We start from the raw sequence: 24,120 nt of genomic DNA, 5'->3' as shown, positions 1-24,120 counted from the left end.
CTGTTGTCTGTTCTTGTACTGGTTCTGATAGAGATATATAGAGAAGGGAGGGGCTGCAATAAAATCCTGTGCCAGGTAACGACATCCAAACATCCATCCAGCAAACATTTACACACTGTTTGAGACCACAAGCCAGGAAACCAGGGTGCTATCAAACGCGAGCTCGTCCACCATAAAACAACAGAGCAGCGATGCAGCAGCCGCAGCCACACTACCAACTAGGCTCCTGGCCCCTCTACTGGGGGCAGTGGAGCTCCTTTCTGCTGCTTTATGGGATTAGATATGATATCAAACTGCCTGCTGAGGTTGTGGAATTCTAAGCTGTTTGTTTAACCCGTTGTCTTCTCATGAAAGGTGACAGTCAGGCTGCAGAGTACTTTGAAAGGGAGGAAACTTTATTAAGAGCTTCACTTCTGAAAACCTGGTTTGGGATACCTTTAAATAGAGAAAAAAGTGTAAGGTTCCCTAAAGTAGACTGGAGGGTTAGGGTTAGGTGACGAACACACAGCCATCACTGTTGTTAACTAATTACTTTAAAATAACAGCAGGACTAAAATGTCACTACATCAATACACTACGCTTTGTAACAGACTGGCTGAGTTATAACATATACATTTACGAGTCATTACAATCCACTGGAAAATCTGCAACAATTTATCTTAGTTAAAAATGCCATGATTTGATAAGCAATATCCATGTCAATGTTTATCCTAAATGAAAATACATACAGAAAACACAAGCTGCACTAATGTGTGTAATGAAATTCTAAGGAGCAGTGGAACCAGCAGCGAGCACTAAAGACAGAACATCTGTTAGTGTGGCATAACAGAACATATATAATATTGCCTCATGTCAGTTAATCGCATGCCTGATTGCTGGAAAACTGAAATGACTTCCTGTAAAACAGTACTTACAGTTCCTCTATAGATTAAATTGAGATAATTTAATCTGGTAAAAACACATTTCCTTTTTAGTATGTGTCTGAACAGAGGCGTTGATGCAGGTGTTAGGGGGCGTCCATAGTTTATACAGATGTAGCACTCCAGATAGGACTCCACCCAGCGGATTCGAACCGAAAACCCAGCGGATCCCAGTGGCTGGGGGCGTTGCCAAATTGCTAGAGGGCGTTGCCAAATTTCCCCATTTGTTCAATTACAGGATTTAACCATAAGATGGCGCTTCATTCACAAATACACAAAGACAACTGGGTGTTGTAGACCTTAGTCTGTTTGCAATGTTTGCAGCTCTGCAGTTGTGTTTGCTGAATACTGTAGCATTTAATCACTTATTTGTTATGATTTTCACAGGCTGCTAGAACGAAAAAACATCAATATGTTAGATCAAATAAAGTATATCTAATCTTATTATCTTAATTGTAATTCAATAATATATAGTCTTTATATATGTCTACAAATGTCTTGCATATGGCAGGACGCATAATGTATGCTCTATATGTGTGTGTGTCCATGCATGCTGGTTCATTCCATACAGGCTGATACAGGCTATACCCAGTTTTAATCCTTAATACGTCAACACAACTTCTGTGTTTTAGATGGCAATGCTGACTTCACATTGTTCCCCTCAAGTGACAGAAATATTGTTTTTTCATTTCTCTGTGTACAGTAGAAAAGGACATTATTTGCTCTTACATTTGCACAGGTCAGATCAGATAACTTGCTATGGCGATTTTAATCTGATGCTATGAGTGTAGATAAGTCAAGATAAAGAAATAGGAAGGAAATAAATGTGCAATAATGTTTTGTCATAATGATGCATGGACTATTTTCATTGCTGTGCTATCCCTTTCCATACAAAAAACAACACACCCACACACACCCAATTGACACGAGTATCGACACTAGAAACAGATTAAAGAGTTTCAGTGATTTATATACTCAATTATTTCACAGACTTCTGTTAAATCCATTTAGACCGGCTAATACCACAGCCAGACAGACAATAATGTACCTTAGTTTTGTTTGGTCTGACTGGCTTGGGATGAGACGTTTTCCCACATAAAATGCTATTAATAAATAATCAACATGTCTGCTGTTCATGCACATTACACACCAGAGGCCTGTACTACGAAGCTGGTTCAACTTAACCTGGATATGTTGGAGTTAGCCGGTTGGCGTAATCCAAAACATACGCGCTGGCGCTAAGCTGTACTACGACGCTGGATATCAAGTGGATCGCTCAAGCCGCCGTGTCCTATCTAGTTAGGTGCGCGTTCACATAAAAGGGGTGGTATTTGGAGCATTCGACCAATCTCAAACACGGAGAAGCGTACTGACAGCGCAGCGTCATACTTCCTGAATGAAAAGTGAACTTTAATATTAGTCAAATATGAGGAAGTTAAACTTTAAACATCCATGACTTAAACACTTTACCCAGGATAAAAGCCACATAGCTGCACCTGCAAGGTGAATACAGCTGGTAAAAGAAAAAGTGTTTGAATGCGTACATTAACAGGTTTATGAAATCACTGCCCCGTCCAAGACACGAGTGGATCTGACTTTAATTAGGAGAATTTGACTCGAGTGTTTCGTCAATTTAATGTGTTGCTTAAAATAATACTTCTGCATACAGTATGTGACACTGTGAGTGTTGCACGGCCAGATACGGCTCAAGAAGCTGACTCAAATAAGGAAATATATGATACATTATGATGTGATATGATATGAATGATAATGGGACACATCTACGTCTGCACTCACAGTGCCGCGGACTGTACTTAATGTTACTCTGATCCGGTTACTTATGTCGTGGCAGATATTTAAGTAAGCTTTCTTAACGCTAATGTTATAATAGTCAGATTGCTGTGAAGATGGGAGGGGATATTCTATTAATTTTCACGTTCACACAGTCAGTTGATTTTTGCCGGCTGTCTTTCCTGCAACGGCAGTTTTTCTGTATTTCCTCTATCCTGTAATATGACTTGATCGCTTTAAACTCCGCACACGGAGCTCTGATTGGTCAGCAGGCAGTGCTTTCACTGAGTTGATCTCTTAGCCTGCCACCTAACCTGCTCCGGAGCAGGTTTGCCGCTCAGCATAAGTTACCATGGAAATCTAGCCCGCTAAAAAGAGAACCAGCGTCGTAGGACCGGAAAGCCAGAGATTTCCCTGAATTTAGCCGGCTAAGCGAAAATCCAGCTTCGTAGTACAGGCCTCTGGTTGAGCAAACCAAGTATGATACAGTAAAGTGGAAATGAAAAAGAAATGATAAGATGCAATCTAATAAACATCCCTTTTCCACTTGACACTTAACAGAATGTGTATGATATTTAGTCTACAATAAAATTCTTTGTAAGTCAATCAAAAGGTGCTCTTATAAATGTTATTTCCTTTGTTTGCTTTTGTGTGTTATTTATTTGTGTTTTCTTAAGCTCTTTCCCATTGTTTCATCATCTTATGTACCTATGTCTTTTTTTTGTGAAATGCTTTGTACATGTCTTGATTCAAGTCCTCATTCCCCCTCACTGCCGATGATGACTGACAGACATGGTGCATGATTTGAAACGTGACAATGTGAATGCTTCAGTATATTCAAATAAAAAAAAATGTGTTCTCTTTTTCTGTAAATATTGTATGTCTAAGTGTTACAGCATGTATACTAAATATATACCCATCCTTTGAATACGCCGGGAAGATCTGAACACATTTCATAAATATTAACTATCCAGCTTTGGAAGAACTGCACCCCCTCGTTGGGAAAGGTTCATTACCTAAAATGTCTTAACATGCTAATAGCTTAATATGTTCCTCAGCCAGAGCTATGTATGTACCACGAGTAATTCTAACACTGTCTTACATAAAGTTAGCTGCCTGACAAAACTTCCAGAAAGTCACGTCGCAACTCTCTGCCTTCCCTGTCGCGGTTCAGATCGTTCTATTTGTATTCATTTACACCTTTCATGTCACAGTATTATTACAAGACTTAATTAAACCACATTCATATGAGGCTGAACATTACAGATATGTCTCTGTTCAGACACATGTATCTCCTCAGAGTGCGTACAGTTCACAGGCTAGTGCACACAGTCGGTTGGTGTCTGCTGCTGACTGTCTGCCATCACCTCCTCAGAAGCGCAGCAGCACTGTCACGACCCCGAGGTAACACAGCCAAGTTTTTTGTGGGTGTTTGTGTGTGTGACACAAAAAACAATATTGAATTTCAGACAGAGTGAGAATGAGGGCATGTACGCAGTGGGAAGTGAATAGATAGTCTTGATACGAGCGCCTCAAGTTGAAGTTACAATAAGGATTAGCTTCATGACTGAATAATAATATTGTCATAGTTTATTCTTCTGATAAACAATGTGAATTTGAAGTTTGATTGAATACTATAAAAATAGTTTCATAAGTCATTAACAACTGGTTTAAGTGTTTTCCTCTAAAAGAGTCCTCTCCTACACAAGAAGCCATGTTTTGTATGGAGCTGGAGGATGCAAGAGGGTGGGTTTTAGTGAGACAGAAGAAAAGCTGAGTATATAGCACGTTTGGTAATATTCCCCATCTAAGAACTCATACAGTAGCTCTGCCACCAACATCTAAATAGAGAGAGAGAATAAAGTTTCTCCGACTAAGAAAGTAAGCAAATTGGTGGTGATGCTTCTTATCTCCTGTTCGCAGTGTGCACACACAGCATCATATACATCAAACAAGGAAATAATGTAATCAAATTAGAGAATGAATGCATTCAATTTTAACAGTGACAGTGTACAGACGTGAATGTTTATGATGGTGTGTGTGTGTGTGTGTGTGTGTGTGTGTGTGTGTGTGTGTGTGTGTGTGTGTGTGTGTGTGTGTGTGTGTGTGTGTGTGTGTGTGTGTGTGTGTGTGTGTGTGTGTGTGTGTGTGTGTGTGTGTGTGTGTGTGTGTGTGTGATGCCTATGCCCTGGGCAGTACCCAGCACAAGCTGTTGGTAATAATCTGTGGCTGTTAATGAATGTGCTCCCAAACTGTGGAGCTACAGGGCACCGGGGTCCATCTACAGCCGTGGCCTGGCCCTATACTTATCAAACAACCCTGCTGCTCCTGTAATATAATCACATTACTCTGCCCTTTTTCTTCTCACATAGCAAGTGCTTTCTCTACCACCTCATGTCAAATCAACCTAATAGATCTGCAATGAGCCTGCCGAGCACCGTAATGATGCTCAACCTTGGGCTCCACACAAACACCAAAGGACACTGTTTGAATTGAAGCCAAGAAGGAAATATGAAGGGATATTGACATATGTGTGTTCATAAAAAAATGGAATTAGCTGTCAGGTCAAATTGGATGAATAAATTGTATGCAAGTCTTTGTCTGTTGATAGTGTTGCTCCCTCAGGATTATGCCACAGCTTCTACCTAGGGTACATTTGCACAGTGCATGCACAATAAAAAAAAAAATTATTTAACCATGCTCACTACTAGACATGCTTTGTTCTCCCTTAACCTTTCATCTCTGTATATGTTTCTCTTCTCCACACACATCTATCTTTGTAGTCACACTCCGAGACAATTTTCTTCCTCTCATTTTTACCTCACAGAGTGCTGTATATGTCACACCCTACTGCATGTTAAAACATCTCCAGACTCACTTGGAAATACCACCTTTGTCTTTTTCTTTCATAAAGCTTGCATTATTTGTACTGTTCTGTGGGAAGTGAATTCAAGAACCCTGAATCACATTCTCACTAATTAGTAAATACAGGAGGTAAGTCTAGCTTCTGCGCTGTGATCTCTGAAAGGAAGGAAAGATTAAGTCATGTTTTTTTTGAGTGAAGGAAATCAAACCTGAATGTTGCGCAACTTCTCTTTGATTTGGGGATTAGAGCTATGGACTGTTCATCGCTGTCTTAACAATTACTCTGAGTCTAACGGAAGCCGACGCCGTTAATCTTCACACGCTGGAACCAATGTAGATCTAGCGGTGCCCTCCATCTCTTATTCCAAGTGTGTCGTCTCTCAGCTGAATACACTGAGCTCAACGATCACACATTATCGGCACGGCATCATTTATAACATCCACCGCAGTTCCTCTGCAGTCAAGATATTACAGTTTAATTTATTAGTTTGCGACAAGACAAGGATAACATATAACAGCAGTAGGTTTGAGTGATGGCCATGTCAGGGATGCCTCAACCCTCCAAAAAAGGGTAGAAAGGCAGCAGAGCAGTTACAGGATTTTTTTGTCATTAAGATTGATGATTTTATGTCAAAGCCACACCATTGTCTCACTGCATATAGAGCCAGACCGTTATAGTTTTATATACTGCGAGAGACAAACATGAAATGTCTTTTTTATACCATCTGTTCTGACACTTTAGAGTCTAAATATCTACATGTTAAAGGTGGGGTAGGTAATTTTGGAGAAACCGGCTCGAGATCGATAGAATTTGAAAATACACAACCGGAAAAAATCTGCCACTTCCTTACAGAGCCCCTCCTCCAACACACACGAACGCGCACATGACCAATGAGGGCACGAGATAAGTTTGTGCACAGATGGAAGGCTGACAGGCAGGTAGGCCATCCAGTTATTTTAGCCGGGCCGGCTAAAATGATTGGTCGTGCTTTTTACAGTACTACGGCTTCCACAGATGATATTTTGTTATGGATTTTTTGTCAAAGCACTTAAGATATTCATTGCTATCGGGATGTTAAGAGCATTCCATGGAATATAACAAAAAGTGTATCTCGAGCCGGTTTCTCAAACGTACCCCACCTTTAATGACCTAAAAACCTTTTATCCAAACCAGAAATAAATGGTAACAATACAATGAAGACTTTGTGTATTAATTTCCCAGTCCACATACTGTATACCAACAACAAAAACATACAATTGCCAAAAGAAATACAGTAAACACTGCCTAAAAGCTAACTAAAATAAATCTAAATAGTCAGGATATTCATAAGTAACAAGCAAGAAAGACTGTCCAATGGCAGTTTAAAAAAGGTACACGACAAGAAGAACATTTTGATAAGGAAAAGATACCTTTTGCGATAAGTAGAAAATGTAATCCAGTTAATCAGATCTAGTTCAAATGTGAGATGCATATCAATGCCAGGAGTGAGTAGATTAGTAGGGACACACATAATTATTGCCTCTACTAGTCTGTGTCATTTTCTAATCTATATATCCATGTTTTCATCTAGCTTGTCCAAGTTTCCTATATCTATAGCCACGGTTGTGTTAGGACACAGTGGAGCACAAGAAAGCATAAATGGCGTCTCAAATCGAGCAAATGAGTGGCCGTTTAATTGTAGTGAGTTAAACTGGTTCCCTGCGGTAGGAGGTAAGAGCTGGACGCCTTGAGTAGTAATTATCTCAGGTAGATATCTCATTACCGCCCTACTCTAGTATGTAAATGTGGCCACTGGCTCGGCAGCATTATTGTGGATCAGCCATTTTGTTATGCTCTTTTGAGCCCGTGCTGTTTATCACCAGGCAGGGAAAATAACTTAAGTACTGGTTGTGTTTCCAGGGAAAAGAGAGAGTGTTTTATTGTCTTGGTTTTCACATTTGTGACTGATGCTTAAGCCTTGTTCAATTAGGTAGCCAGGTTGCTGCCAACAAATGGAAAATTGCCTGAGAGTGCAGCATTTTAATATCAAATTAGGACAGTTATGAACCGTTTCAATGTTCACTGTGGGGCTGTTCTGTCATGCCTGTATTAGCCTGGAATAAAGCAACTTTACATAATGAATTTCCAACTGTGAATAAATGTGCAATGCTAGACTTTGGGAGTTGTATGAAAATAACTATGACTAAAAAACAATAAGGTATTTATACATGTTATTGGTTTTGTGTGAATATTATATGAACAACGTGTTATTAAGTGCCACCCCCAGACACAGAGCCTGAATCCCTTATTCACTCATGCTAATTGTAGATGTGTGGTTCACTGAGCATCCTTAGTACCATGTGTGGTGATCAGACCAATCCCAAAGCAGCATCGGCTTGAAGAGGCTTCGGCTGGCTCTGTCTAGCCTGAGGTTAGAATTCAAGGGAGGGAGGGAGAAAAAAGGGAAAGGGAGATGCTAATCATCTGAGCTGCAGAGAACAAGGCTTTGAGAGAGACCGAGAGATGTGCACAGAAATATGTCTATGCCTCTGCCAATGCCATTTTCTGGAGTCAGAATGGAATTCAGCAGTAGGATAAGGATCTGTGTTTGTAGTGTGCCTGCCTGCCTCTACATCCAAGGGACATCAATTACCTCTGCTACTACTTGCCTCATCCACCTGGCAGTGAATAGAAAAACAGAGACTGTGTAGAAAATCGAAAATATTATACTTTTAGCACATATATTTAGGACCCATTGTCAAAGTTTTATAACAAACAATAAAATAAAGTGCTGAAATGCTCAGAAAATGTAAGAAGACTTGCATACAAATATTTCCTGGTAAAAAATCTAATGTCTACATAACATGCACACACATGTCAACATGCTAGAACACTGATGAACTCATAGACTCAGAAAAAAACTGAATATCTGTCTCTTATTGCCCACTGGTCGTAATACAGATTAAACTTAATGTGCACCTGCCCCCAGATCAAATTGTAATTAGTTTGTATTCCTCTTTCTCTCTGGATCTTAATGTTTTCAGGGTGGTAAGAAATGGATCTGGTATTTGAACATATTTCCACTGCATCCCAGGGGTGAACATGTTCCTAACCAAACCTGCAGAGCCCACCTAGTTTCCAAGCTGCCACAGACAGTCATAATCCCACATTAGTATTCAGACGACATCAGACCTCTGGACCGAACACTCATTGGACAACTCTAGACGAGCAGACTCACACACACACAAATAAAAAGGATTTACATATATAAGGACAAGGAGACTTGCTTAAAAATGTATCGTAGAATTGGTTCGATTTATTTTAACCATGACTGTGTGAAAAAGACTGTCTCATTGCGTGCTAGACATTCTGCTGATTGCTATTGCTTGTTTATAATGCATAGTAGGTACTGCAGTGAGACAAAGCTAATTATTAGGATGCGAGCGATAACACTGACACATCACTAAAGTGCTGCTACAAAGTGCTGCGAGCTGGAGTTTTCAACTCTACCCATCTCATTGTCTCATTGTTTATGTGAGGTTTTGAAACGTCCCATTAGTTTGTCCATCTCTACTTTCATCCCAATATTCATCCTATGGCCCATGCTTTCCACCAATGATGATTCCAAATGAAATGCTGATGGAAAGCTAGTGTACTGTGACATGTGTGTCAGCATATTTACAGACAGAGCCACTGTTTGTGTTAATAAATGACTCAATGGTCTGGAGCACAACAGCATAAACAATGAAATGGAGTTTGCCCATTGCTTTGTTTTTCTCTCATAAGTTGTTGAAAGTCATTTATAATTATGTGTAATGTGGAAGAGATAGCTAAAAGCAAGCGATCCACATACTGTATAGTAGTGAAAATGGGTAGAACTCAACGACACAGGTTGAAAGTATTGAGTTAAAAGTCGCTGAGGCAGATGAAGAAATAATGGGAGAATGAAAACCATGAAACCCCACGCACATGGGAAGCTTTCACTGAAATCAATACCTCTCATTCTGAATCATTGATTCTCAGCCAATACATGAGTCACTTTCTCATGAACTTGAAAATGACCAAGGAACAACTATTGAATCCCGGATCCTGATAATAACCAAAACTGACAACTCAATTGCTTCAAAATTAATATTTGAAAGCAATGTAGTCCATGAGACTCGCAAAGCACGGACCAAGCATCTTGTCATTTCACAGGAAATATCAGGAAATCAGTGCAGGAAAAACAAGGTAATTTAGTGGGCAATATCGAATAACAGCAATGTGTTAAGATTGAAAATGAGAGATGGGGGAAAGGCATAAATAATTATCATTTTAAACACCAACTGCAATTAAAATAAATCATAAGTGGTGTGTTGGAGTGTGAGTCTTCCTGTTATTGTTCACACCAGCCTATCTACAATGTATGACAAAAAGGGGCTATAACCTTTCAGTTGCTATGGCAGTGGGGCGATATTTAAGAATATGCAAGGGGAATAGGTATAGAAAGAAGTCAACTTACCGACGGGAGATGAGTCACCTGTAGAAGAACAAAGCGAAGGGAGAAAAGAAAAAGATGGATTAGTTCAAAGAGCAAGGAAAAATAAAATGTGAGTACACCTGCTCACTGAAAGATAGTTATGGCAAAATTAGATATAATAGCACAGGGAGTAAAAAAGAAAAGCACAGTCTGCAAATAGCATTAGACGTCTACCAGAGTGCTATTCCACAAAACAACCAGGGATGATCAGAAGGCAGTACTGATCTTTTCTTTATAAAACAAGTCAAAAAAAGCTCTCAACTAACTTCTTGACATTCACTTTCCACTTGTTTCTACTCAAAGTTATTTAAAAAAAGAATATGTTGGGTTCCTAAAAATGTTCTCACTAACTGCATGTACCACATACCAGATTATCCCATTAAACACGTTTTCATAGCAAACATAGCAAAGACAAATAATACCAATAATAAGTTATATAAAACAAGAAAAGAACACCAATTATATAAACACAGAATTCAAGTGGCATGAATACACAAGTTGTATATAAAAACTTATAATTACTTTTGGTACATTTCAATAAAAAGTTCAAACATTATAGTAGGCCTAACTGTGTGCCTGTTGCCACGTCCTGAAACCTATGAAGGTTCAGGAAGACTTTACACTTCACACAGTGACTGTCAGAATCATAAATGTGATAGATTGAGAGGAGGACCACTGAATACCTCATACCCTGCTTAATAAAAGGGAACCAAGCCAGGCTCGTACTTCTTTTGGATCCCTTCCAATGTTCAATAGATGATTCAAAAATGAAAAAAAGTTTGAATAAGAATGCATAATTTTCATGATGTATTGATTCATCCTGACAAGTTAAATTCCTAATTAAAAAAAGGAGCCTTTGGCAGGTGTTAGATATTAAGCCAAGTATATAGTAGGTGTTACGATCGATTTGGGGTGGAGGTGCATCCAATTAGCTTGTGAAAAGCAAGATTATTATTTCAGGGACGTTGAGCTGTTATCGCAAAGGAATTTCTGCAACTACTGCAAAAAACACTTGTATCGGACCAGGGTGCCCTCTTGTTAGTGACCTGGTAAACACAACAACTGCATTTTTTGTGATGTGACAACAGTTGATTAATACTGATTGGATGAAGCAAAGAAACAAAGAAACCCTTTTGGTCTACAACCTTGACACATCATTTTTTTAAGGAACACAATGTAACCTTGCATTATTAATTCAATAGGAAACAGTTTAAATCCTATATAGTTTATTGATGAAACAGTGGGAAATGTACGATATAGTTTGCAATAACATAGGGAACAAAGAGAACTTTAAAAAAAGGTAAGCGTTTAATGGCATTGTTTGTTTGAAAATTGAACCTAAGACATAGGAAGATAAAGTTCAATGGCTCACTTTAATGTCCAGTGTAAGGAGATGGAGATTTACACCTTCGCCCACTGAGTCCCCTTGCAATATATCACTGCCAGCCATAAACAAAGTGGCCCAGGATAGGCTGCCTCCGTACTGGCGGGCTGGCTACCATTTCATGGCCAAGGTGACAAGCAGCCTCTTCAGTTCCAACACATAGAGGAGAGCGAGAAGTCCTGCCAGAGCAGATGGAGCTCAGGACACTTTGCTTAGCAGTGGAGACATTTTTCTTGATCTACAGTCCAGGCACAAGAGCTGAAACAGAGCTAAACTGCCCACAGTGGTGGGTGAAGGCTAAGGAAGAAAAGGTGCCAGCGGAATGAACACTATTCTACCAGGCCTTGTTTTTCTAATATCCTGGATTTTTGACAAGGCTCCGATGGCTCTCGAGTGCTATCGGCTGCCCTGCCTGCTCTGACATCAACAAACAGGCTCTAACACAAGGGGGGGGGGGGGGGGGGGGGGGAGACTAGGACGTGAATGAGTGTGTGAGTCGAGGAGGCAAAGATAGCAAATGAAGAGATAGATAGTCAAACCAAGTTAATCTGTCATGCCTTTCCACCTCTTCCAGGCCACAGCGACCACACCAGAGAAAACAAAGACGTGCGGGCGGCATACAGTGGAAGCTCCATGTGATATCCTATCATGGCAGCTGTGTACAAATATAACGTTATGGCAGCACACCATCTTTACAGCATGGAACTCAGGGCTAGGGTGACCATGTTTTATTGATGATATATCACTCTGGAGAGCTGATAAGACCCGGGGGTAGAGCTACAAAGACTCTATAACCTACAGTACAGTAAATAACCCCTGCTGGACACCATCAACAGTGTGCTGGGAGGATTCTCAGTATTTTAAAGATACACATACTGAGGCCAAGGCAGGTGGGATGTGTGTTGGCTTTTTCCCCGTTGTATGATAACCCTCGTTACATCGAATGCATGTATCTTTTATATATATCGTAACATGGTTGGAAAGCTGGTATATGACCCCTGACTGTACACTCCTTTTTTTTTTCGGCCTTGTCTGCTGTCGATTTCATTTCAATCTCTTGCCACCCTCTCCACACCTCTCCCTCCACCAGCAACGCTTAGCTGTCCACTCTTCCTGTCCATATGGGAAGGGTGCACACATACAAATGACACAAAGACATCTTAAGGGCAAACCATACTTGTCTATGTTTTAGATGACCAAAAAACAAAAAATGTAGCTTACAATGTGTTATTTACATGTGTAAGTGTTGTTAGTTATACGTTTCTTAGAAGGAAAATATTGGTGTGAAATTACATAAAAAGAAGCTAACTGCTGTTATTAATCTACATCTACCTTTTTCTTTTTAAAGGCTGCACAGTAACAAACCACATAATGTATGTTTTGTTCAGTTGTAAAACGGATATATATAAAACCCAGTTTAATTGCTGTCTCAAATCTTAGCTAGTTAGCCTTTTGTTATTTAGCATGAATGCTTTTAAATGTATGCTAGCAGCATTTGTTAACTTGCTAATTATTCAGCTTAGATTAAAAATACTTTAGTTCTCACCAACACTGTGCTGTTGTGTAGAAATCAGGGCTGACCATCTTCGTTTGTATTTAACTTAAAGGTCCCATGACATGGCCATTTCTACTGATCATAATTCCATTGTTGAGGTCTACTAGAATAGATTTACATTGTTCAATGTTCCAAACTCACATTGGTTTCTCATACAGCATCTCTGTATAGTATGTGTATTCACTCTCTGTCCTAAACGGCTTGTTGGAGCTCCTGCCCCCCCTCCCTCCCTATGAGCCCACTGTGCTCTGGTCAGCTCGCCCACTCTGTTCTAATGAGTCCACCACCGTTACAGCAGAATATCAGTGACTATGTGTTACAATGGCGTTAGCAACCAGAAAATGACACCAGTAATGAAAAACCAATGAGAATGCCGTGTTGGCGGGACGTTGCGGGGCTCGCTGCTGCGCCCTTTGAGGCTTGAGGAGCGGCCACTGTGAGCTGGATTACTGGGGTTGTTTCCTGGTTGCTGCGTGGGGTCTGCGAGACAGCGAGACACCGCAAAACTCACCTGAACTCAGCCTGAGCACACACAGGCTGAGTTCAGGCTGAGAAATCCACGGAGCTGCAGCTGAGAAAAGATAAGGCTGAGTGAGTGTGTGTGTGTGTGAGAAGCTCCACGGATTGGTCCATTTGGACCTGGGCATGGTTACGTCACCATACTGTCAGGAAAAAAAACCTGACATGGACTCTTCACACCACCACCATCACCAAAAAAGCTTGACAGCGGCTCTTCTTCCTCCGCAGGCTGAGGAGGTTCAACATGGACTCCAGGATACTCTGCAACTTCTACAGGTGCACCATAGAGAGTATCCTGACGGGCTGCATCACGGCCTGGTACGGCAGCTGCACCGCCCTCAACCGTAAGGCTTTACAGAGGGTGGTGAAAACTGCACAGCACATCAACAGGACGGAGCTGCCATCCATGGAGGACCTTTACTCCCAGCGGCTCAGGAAGAAAGCCCTCAGGATTATAAAAGACCCCCATGACCCCAGCCACAAACTGTTCTGTCTGCTGCCGTCTGGCAGGCGTTACCGCAGCATCCGGACTAAAACCACCTGACTCAGGGACAGTTTCATCCCACAGGCAATAAGACTGTTAAACACCTGAACTGTTGAAACAACATCCACAATATTCATCTGGCTGCTACTTAGACTCTTATTGCACTATTTCACTTTTTTAAACTATTTTTCTTCTTGTATTTACTATTTACTTGCACTATATTTTTCTGTTTATCTGCGTTTTGTGTTGCACTGTTGGAGAAGCCTGTGACACAAGATTTTAATCGACATAACTACACTGTAGCTATGTTCGTTTGACAAATAAAGAACCTTGAACCTTGAATATCAGAGCCTTGGCTGGAATGCTGATATTCAACTGAATTCAACTATCACTAATGGGATCAAATACACCGAAAAGACTTACAATAAGAAAAGTCTATTGATTAACATTTATGCACATATACATACTGTAGATTATGTCATTAGAAGTAAGCTGATGCTAACTGCTAACTGCAGCAGCTTGCATGACAAAACTGATATCAAGTGTTGGATAAAAAATATTAATAAGTTTAGAAGGTCTGTGTTTCTGTGTAAATACAAACTGAATGTATTCCACATGAATGAATGAGAAGCTATTGTAACCTATCAACAGCTTTTTGAAATTGCCCACGCATATACAACATATTTTAGCTTTCAGAGCAGCTACTTCTGAGAAACACATAAGATAGAGACATAGAGAGGGGGCGCAAACAAAAATATTAGAAAGCACTAAATTCAGCCAAAACTAGGCGTGACTATTAATATTTCATATATCACTATCACTGTCTCTGTTTGCTCACATCAAACAGTAGCTTAAACTGCTCACGGTGTGGTCTTTTACAATGTGAATACAACTGTGGTATATACACAGAAATAATAAGTATGAATATAGGAAAAGATTACTTTGCATTTACTGAATTCTTCAGAGACTGTGAGGGAAATCTATACTCCTACTCTCACACAAAGGTGCCAACCCGACTACTGGAATGGCTTTGAGCTTATTTTCCTCAACAGTGAGCAAACAAGGCGAACTGTTGGCATTCTGCCTTGATCAAGATCTTATTACTGCTGAATTTCACCTAATAGGATAAATGGATAGAAGCAGTAGGCTATTTACACCACTGTGCTCTTGGGAGTTGTGCAAGGTATCAGATACCATGGCATACCATGCCAGAGGTTCACCACAGACAATTACCACCTGTGCATGGTTTACACTATTAAAGTGGCTCTCAGAAACCCTTTATTGGAATTGTAGTACACAGCTTTTCTACTTAAAATGGTCATGTGCATGCCCTTGTATGAAACACAAAACAAAGTATCTTTATGTAAATGTGGTGAAATCAAGTTGAAATGAGGTGAAAGAAACTGCCTCCAGGGACTTTTCATAAACTCCTTCATACTGGTTTTGATCAAATGGACCCCGGCAAAGAGTTGTTGTGTATTGCACTGGCCGTGAAGGGGACACCATTAACATCAGGCATCTAATTAATGTACACATTTTACTTTATTGACCAATAATTGAAAATGTACAATTTTCAAACAGTATAATGTTAGTTGTATAATGATAAAACAGCATTTCCCATCACTTAAGCCTCATTGTGGCTCCTCACATTTTGACACACTTTATGACAGCCAGGTGTCTCAGTGTTTAAAACATTTAAATACAATTTAAATATATCTTTACAATGATTTAATACTAAATGCTATGATAAAAAACATGCAGAAGCAGTGTAATTTGCTCTGGATTCATTGGTCCACTATCTGCTGTCATATTTGCGGATGAATTCTATCAAATTCTGAGTCGGTTTTACATAAAATGTCATGTCTATTACTAATAAGATACAGACACTTTAACTTTAGAGTTTGACATAAGGTAAAATGTTCATCAAGCCAAGGAGCTAGAAACACAGTGTGCCTAAGCTACATCATCTGAAGAGGAGCTTTTAAATCGGTAACAGGGCAAAGAGATCAGCATGTGACATTCAGTTTAATTTCCCCTCAAGGAATCACTGACAAGTACTTATCCACTGTCTGGCCTTTACACAATGTTCTCTGCTCAAACTTAACTTGCACACTTCTGTGTGTGTGACTGAGTAAGAAGGTGAGTTAAAAGGACCTTTTCTATAGTGATTTCTGTTTGGAGGCAAACAACTCAACACTTAATTAAACACTCAAATTATTAAACACTTTAATTTAAGTTGTGTCACCACGATTACTGAGAGGTGCAAAAGGTCTCATTCTTAGAGACAGGGACTTCCTATGGGATGAATATTTGTATTTAAGAACGTGAATATGAGCTCTATGCTTTTTAGTGTGGAATTGCAATTGGCAGTACTTGCTATCATGACAACTTCAAAAGAAAATGTGATTCTTGCAGGAGTGAAACATCCTGCCACAGCAGTGGGTTTAATGAAGCTCTGCAGTGGTGTTACACTGTGAAGCATCCCACTGGTGCATGGTAAAATGTTACTCTAATATCATGCATAACAACGGAGTGTACGAATGAATTAAAGCGTGCATTTAAACGGAAACATATGTGAGTATATAAAGATGTATTTATTAACATTATTTCCCATGCTACTCTGTATCTTTGCTGCCTCTTCAACAGTCTCTCACTAATGTGCCCTTTGCCCCTAATGGAGAGATGTATTTCATGTAAGGAAACCTTTTGTTGAGTTGTATTTGTATTATATTGTAAATTGTGTAACTTTAATTGTATTATATCATAATTTTTTTTTTTTTTTAAACTTTAATACTTTTTAATGCATGTAACACATGTAACATTAAGCTGCCTGTGGCTCTTTTTCTGCTGTAACAACGTACATTTCCCCTCTGTGGGACTAATAAAGGTATTCTGATTCTGATATCTCAAGTCAAGAGACATCAACATGTGCAGTGAGAGTTTGTATTTCTATGACAGGTGTTACAGGCTTGGCCTGTCACTTTAAGAGTAGCAGCCGCAAGGGGTTGTGGGTTTTTGGAAGTCTGGTGTGTGTAAAATGTGATGGCCAAGGCGAAGTGCGGAGGTATGAAGAGAGAGACGAAAGTATAGAGAAAGTGGTCAGAAATGGAATAGTGTCTAGTTTGTATGTATTCAATACAGTGTCAATGTAATTGAAGAACGTGAATAAACGGAGGTTCTTCCCACGGCACCCGAACGCATCGTCTTCATCCTTTTTCCCCTCGAAATATCTGGACAGCTGGTTACCGGCTGTCAACGAGCCAAGTCAGAAACCACCGGTGTGTATCCGAAACTACGGTTTCGGTGCCGAGATACCATCAGTATAAAAGGTAACACAGGTACACAACACTTTTATTTAGGATAACAGTCAAGCTACAGTATAGAGTGGTGCAGTGACGAGTCCTAAAACCCGGAAATGAGTTAGCATTTTACCACTACTGGTTCCCTCGTCTCAGAGTCAATGGGATTTCTCCATAGGATTTTGGAAAATAGCTGGAAATAAGGTCTGTGTTTGACACAAATTTAAGAGATGGATCACGTTTTGTTCTACGACATTAAATACATCAGCAGTGACCCCACTGGTGATTTTTGAAGAGTTGACGTGTCTGAAAAACGATGGTTGTTAACATGTGGCTGAATAGGACTACAGAAGTTGTCGGGGACGTTGTACGTCATTACGCCGAACACGTAAACACTCCCGCTAAGTTTGATTGCCCCGGTTCTGCTTGAAAGCAAGTACCTGCCTCCTGCAAACTGTTAAAACAAACGCTTCAACTTGTACAATTTTAATCTGTATTTTTGAATATTGATCTTAAGTTGTTGTGTGACCCTGCTGTACTCGGCTGTAGTTCGTTTATAGCATAACGTTAGCATTTTGCTTCTGGCGATTAGATTTATGATTCGAAAATTATAAAAGTAGGGTAGACATGTGGATATTATCCGGCTGAACAAAACGTGCATTTATCAAACAGGTTCGTTTTCCACAGATCTTATTTTTTACAATATTCCAAAAGCCTATGGAGAAATCCCATAGTTTTTTTGACGAGGGAACCCTTGCGCAGCTTACTTCCGCGTCGGCCTACAGAAATACGTCATCCCTGCGCCACTCTATTGTAAGGTACTGCCTGTGTAGAAGTGTAATTACTTTAATCTGATCTTCTTTAGTGAATGATGAGCTCGGGTAAAGGTTGCCTTTAATAAATAAAGTCATTAGCATCGCAAATCACATTTACCCAGTGGAGCATGAAACTCATTATTCACTCACACAATGAGGACATTTAGAATGCTCTGATAATCGATATGAATTTAAACTATTTTAGAAAAACAAACATTGGGAGTAATCAATAAAAAGGAAATTACAGAAATGATGACAATAACAATAACCGTTGAAAAGGGGGTTTAATTAGAGGAAACTAAAGTATCTGGGGCTGAGTAAAACGTCATTTTTGGCCTTATCACTACACCACAACCCTTCAAAGAAATAACACTAAAACTTGAAATGAGAGAAGGTATAAAGCAAGCCCTGAGGCCATGTGTGCACAGAAATATCCTGCCCCAGGGGTGGGCTTTTGTTCTTTAAAGAGAAAAACAAGCAATGTGCTTTTACCCTGGCAAGAAAAATCTGTTAACTGTTGCCATGCAAAGCAGCAGCAGATCTATGATAACATGGGGATGGAGTCCTCACTTCCATAGGTTCAGACCTCCTCCGACATCAAGTCTGCTGTTGAGGTCATTTGTCTGAAACCGAGGGCACCCAGCTCACCACAGAGGGTACCAGGAGCGTCAGGGGTGCATCTGCAGACCCAGGAATAAAACACTGGTCCAAGAGAACTTAACTAAGAATGAGCTCACAGTTTTCAAACTCTTGCCGGACCAGATGTATAAAAGAGGCAAGTGGGACTACTTCTAACATGGCTGTAACCAAGCTCATGATGTGAGGGCAGTGTGCCCAGTGGAGCTGGGATCAAAATAAAATAACAAGAGGCAGGCTCTTAATAACAGTGTATTTTCAGGGCAGTACAATTATTCCTCCGTCATCTGATGCCCCTTTCACACCAACGCGGTTCCAGGGCCGGTTCGGAACTAGAGCCTGATAAGCACCGGTTTTTCCTGTTCACACCGCAGCAGAGCCGGCTCTAAGCACCGAAAACCGGCACCAAAAAATTGTCGGTCTAGAAGCAAGAACCGCATACGTCACGCTTACGTTGGAGGGGGGCGAGATTAACCTGAGCTAACAGTTTATGGCGAGTACGACAAATACAAGTTGTAACAAGCAGTAGCGCTGAGCAAAGTGACTAGAACGCAACCACACACTTGTAAAAAAAACACACTTTATAAAGTCAGGCAACACTAACCAGGCTTCGTATGATTCTGTTTATTTGTACCTTACTTTGACCATCCGTTCGCTGTTATTGATCATTGTGGAGAGCAGGCAGACGTTTTGTTTGTTATTATAGCAGCTATCGGATGGAATCAATACATGGGCTGCACAGGTTGTCATGTTCTACTATCACAAGTAGAATCATAATGAAAATACGCCGGTAAAATGTGCCTGTAGAAAACGGTTTATGCCACAATAGGATAGCAACAAGTTGTCAAGATAGTCAGTTTAGCTTTGGTTGCTATGCTAACATCACCCATTTTATACCAGAGAAACTTTAATAACAGCGTTGTGATGCCAAACAGCGTCAATTCAGACTGACACACATTCACTTAAGGGGAATTGGGGATATGTATCAGCTGCTTGTGTGACAGTCAGACAGTGAATACTTTACAGCGGCCGCTGCCTTGTGAGTTAACGGGAGAATAAACTCCGGTGGACGAGCAGCACTGCAGCGGTCGGTAAATGCCGCTGAAACACATTAATAAACAATGAACCACGGCACTCTGGAGAAAAGTATAAGGTTGGAGAATTTGTTTTTTAATTTAATCTGGCTTCGTATGATTAAAAGCAACACGATCATCGACCCGACACAGTTCCCCATTGTTGTTGTTGTGAGCGCCGTTGTGGAGAAAATCAGCGACGTAAACGGTGATGTCATGACGCAGCAGCGGCAGCACCAGTCGGGCTCTGGGCGGTGTGAACAAAACGGGGGCTGAAAAGAAAAACCGGTTCCGAACCAGAAGAGCACAAGCACGGAGCTAGAACGGGAACCGCGTTGGTGTGAAAGGGGCAAGAGATAGTTTGAGTAATAATTCAGGTGTAAACCCTGTTACTGAAAGCAGATTTTAGAGCAAGGCTTCATGACGGCAGTGAGGACTTCCAGTCAAGCCAATCTCAATGGCCCTTAATTAATTAAGTTAAGATGTTTAACAAAAATATTTTAAATGCTACTGTGTAATGGGAATACTGCTGTTAAAAAACTACTTATTTGTTGAAAGTGTACCAAATGTTTTTTACAAATGTCTATACTGTGTGTACTCGCAAAGAGAAGTAAAGCCAGATAAAATGTACAAATATGATCCTGGAAAAAAACAGTGTGAGAGAGAAGAAAGAGAAGCAGGATAAAAGAGGCAGCAACCAGCAGTTGACGGTGATGCTGTTGCCCTCCTATTAACATTCTCGGTATTTTACTGTATATGGACTGGCTTTTCTAAAAGCAAAGTTCAAAACAGCCTGACCCCCATACATTGTGCTTGCTTTTGTAATGAGAGGTCTGAGGTTTGTTAGAGCATTAACCATTCCACCAGCATGATAGAATATTTCTTTTATGGGGCATTTACAAGCATCACTCTCACTCGACCTCCTCTCTTTTGTTCTCCAATCTGCAATTTAGATTCATCAGACACATCAGAGCCTTTAGAAAGAGTGCATTTTGGAACTATGACAGCTACTATTTTGTAGTCATCTGTGTCCCTAATTATATGGTAAATAGCTTGTCAATTTCCATTTAGCTTAGGTGCAACTTTAAATACGAGGTGGAATGTGTTTATCCACATACTCTAAAATGCCAAAGTGTTTGTTTGTTTTTCATGCATGGGCAGCAACGGTCAAAAGCACTGAGATGTTAGCACAGCTAACAGGCAGACCCACCAATAAAATAAAATGGTAAACTGTGTCCGGAATTAATAAAAAAAAACAATATAAAGTGCTATATGAAGTGTTAAGAATATTTGTCAGACAGGAAACAAAGACATCAGCATGACAACATGTTTTTGTTTTAAATTATGATAGGCCTTATACAATAATCTGAGTTTTAAATGGATGCAAGGTCATTTTATATCCTGCTGCATCCACAGGAGGCGGGTTAAGGCTCTGTTGCCAGGTAACAATTGCACAGTTTGACAGACGAAGCTATTTTCCGATAGTTTGAGTGATTTTCTGAGCTACCATTAGCCGCTTTCACACCAAGTACTTTGCCGTACTTAGTTCCCAGCACTTAGGCGCCGTTTACACGAGGAGAAAACTGCTTGTATCTGCATAGTTTCGCGTGCGTATAGCCCTATTATTTACACGAGGCCGATAGAAACTGACCCCACAAACAATAACGGGTCCCAAGGTGGATAGATTTGCAAACGAAACGCTCTGGGGGGTCAACCGAGTCCGTGTAATCACCTCTATACGAATATTTCCTGGAAAAATAGGATAGCCCCACCTCTCCTGCTCACTGCTGTAGCAACTATCAAAAATAGCTGTGTTAATTAAACGCACAAGGGGTTCTTGAATGAAATAATATTATAAAAGGCAAACCAGAATTGTTAACGCCCAATATACTCCTTAAACAAAATAAACAGAGTCAGATTTCATGCATTGATCCATTATATTGACAAAGGTGCATCTCACCCGGTGTTTGTAGAGAATATCTCTCTTTCTGAGCCGTCCTCTCGATGCAATATCCACAGAGACGTGCTTCTTGGTTTCTTTCAGTTAACTTCCCCGTTGCATTTATCCATATGCTGAGGAAATGACTATATCCCGCTGAATACCAGCAATCGCCACACACACTGACTTCCTCCTGTCAGTAGCTACTGCTAGTGCTACTGATACTGACCATGCTACAGATATTAGTGCAAAAATATACAGCTCCTCTACCACAACCATCAGCAACAACAGATTCGGTTTCTTTCAGTTTCAGTTTCAGTTTCAGGGCTTAAACAGAAGGGTAGCCATGGCAACATTGCTGCGGGGCTGCTCCAGGCTGCTCTTCTTCGCGGCTTTTGGTGTATTTTGGCGGAAGTTACAGCGCCACTTACAGTCCCAGCATATGTACTACAGCGTTTCCAGCGGCCTCGTTTAAACAGACACGTTAAATGAAACAAATGCATGTGAACGGAAGACTTTTTTGAATACGCATACTGTGCATAAACGCAAACGGTCCCGTGTGAGCGGGGCCTTAGTTCCCAGCACTTCCGAGTAAATCGCCAGAACGCCGACACCTCCTCATCACTCCACCGCTCCCACGTTTTATTTTGTGTTGTCAGAAATTGGAACTTTTTTCTCCCCAGTAAAGTATCTGCTCTCTAGCAGGGACTGAAAAGGGGGGAAATGTTCTCATGAACTAAGTTCTCTTTTTGGTGTGAACGCAAAATCCCAGGAACTATCGGAACTAAAAGGGAAAAGTACGGGGAAAAGTACTCCGGTGTGAAAGTGCCTATTAGTTGTCTGAATCCTAAGAGGCCCAGTTTGTTTCAACATGAGAGGCTATTATTAAAAGTTTGGTGCAATGGAATAGAAGGTTGTGATTAAACATTCTGCATCGCTTAATGTGTTATATAGCAATAATAGTAATAATAATAATGTGTTCCTGTAGATCAGGGGTGGGGAACCTTTTTCCTCTCAAGGGCCATTTCAATTTTTACAACATCCTCAGAGAGCCGTACAAATTATTGAACTCAACTTCGCTAGAAATTCTACAGATGTCCAGTCCGCCACTGGAAAATGTCTATGCACACGTTATTATGAATAATAATTTAAAAAAAATTGATAAACAAAATGTTATTTTTTATTCTTTTTAATTTTGTAATCATAATTTTTTTTTTTTATGTTGAAGTTAAAAGCATCAATCTGGTGCACTTTGAGAGCAAAATTAAGAGATCTATGGATACATCTCTCAACATCCATTTGAAACAGAACTGTAAGCAGATTTTATTTTTCTTTATGGATATTTTACAAATCACTCCCCTTTCAAACTGTATTCTTGTTTATTAATAACAACTTTATTTTATACCAGTTTTTCCTTTATTCTCTTGTTTTTTTATAACTATAATGATCATATAAAGATGTGCCTTTACCTCACTGGCTTCTTATATTCGTTAGCATAGCTAGCTAACCAGATGCTAATAACAACAAAGTTATTGACTGTATGATCAGTATGACAGATGAATAGATCGCCACTGGGCTTTACAACTAAAGACACAGCCACGCAGAAACTGCGGCATGTGTACGGCTTCCTTATGGGTACTGCAATTTGTGAAGTCCCGGAGCGGCGTTCTGGTGCTCTCCGGCAGAACTGCACCCCTGTCAGACGAGACATATACCACGTGATGACACGTTAGGCTCGTGTTGTGTTCAACGACCCTGAAAAACAGGCACTCGCTTGTTTAATTTGTTGTTGTTGCGTGTGTTTATAAATTACCTCGAGGGCCGTATCAAATGGTCTCGCGGACCGTATACGGTCCGGAGGCCGGAGGTTCCCCAACCCTGCTGTAGATCAATTTGTATTCGTTATTGGTATTAGTATACATATCAGCATTGTGAGCACTGTACTATTTGGTATGGAATTGAGAATCAGAGAACACACGACCAGGGGAGGAGAAAGACGCTGCACTGCAGTAGCTAAAAATGGCATACATTATAAAATAGGTCTGAGAATGAAATGTTTAATATTGTTTCCAATTGAATGATACTTTGTATATGTATCTTATGCACATATATATTGACTTATTTCTTTGAAAATACTGAAGCCATTTTCCACAATAACATATTAGTGTATAGCAAAAAGAATAGGATTAATATGTTGTCAGTAAGGAAACATTTATTCTTGCAAAATTCTAAACTTCTGTGTGTGCACATAAGTGTGTTATCAAGAGAGATTTTCTGTCCTGTATAATCTAAGTGTTTGTTGCACGTTATAATGAATTAATTTCCACTGGCACCCCTACAT

At 40.2% G+C, this 24,120-nt stretch overlaps 1 protein-coding gene across 1 annotated transcript in view; it reads right to left on the bottom strand.

Moving 5' to 3' along the window:
* The window catches only part of nrxn2b (neurexin 2b), a 619,828-nt gene that overhangs the window by 403,511 nt on the left and 192,197 nt on the right, over positions 1 to 24,120 (bottom strand). The window contains 1 exon segment of the mRNA XM_034136360.1: positions 10,058 to 10,075. Coding sequence (XP_033992251.1) covers positions 10,058 to 10,075 — 18 coding nt within the window.

The sequence above is a fragment of the Trematomus bernacchii genome, unplaced genomic scaffold (genome assembly GCF_902827165.1).
Source record: "Trematomus bernacchii unplaced genomic scaffold, fTreBer1.1, whole genome shotgun sequence".
Classification (NCBI taxonomy): domain Eukaryota; kingdom Metazoa; phylum Chordata; class Actinopteri; order Perciformes; family Nototheniidae; genus Trematomus; species Trematomus bernacchii.
This window is presented reverse-complemented; position numbering and strand designations above follow the sequence as displayed.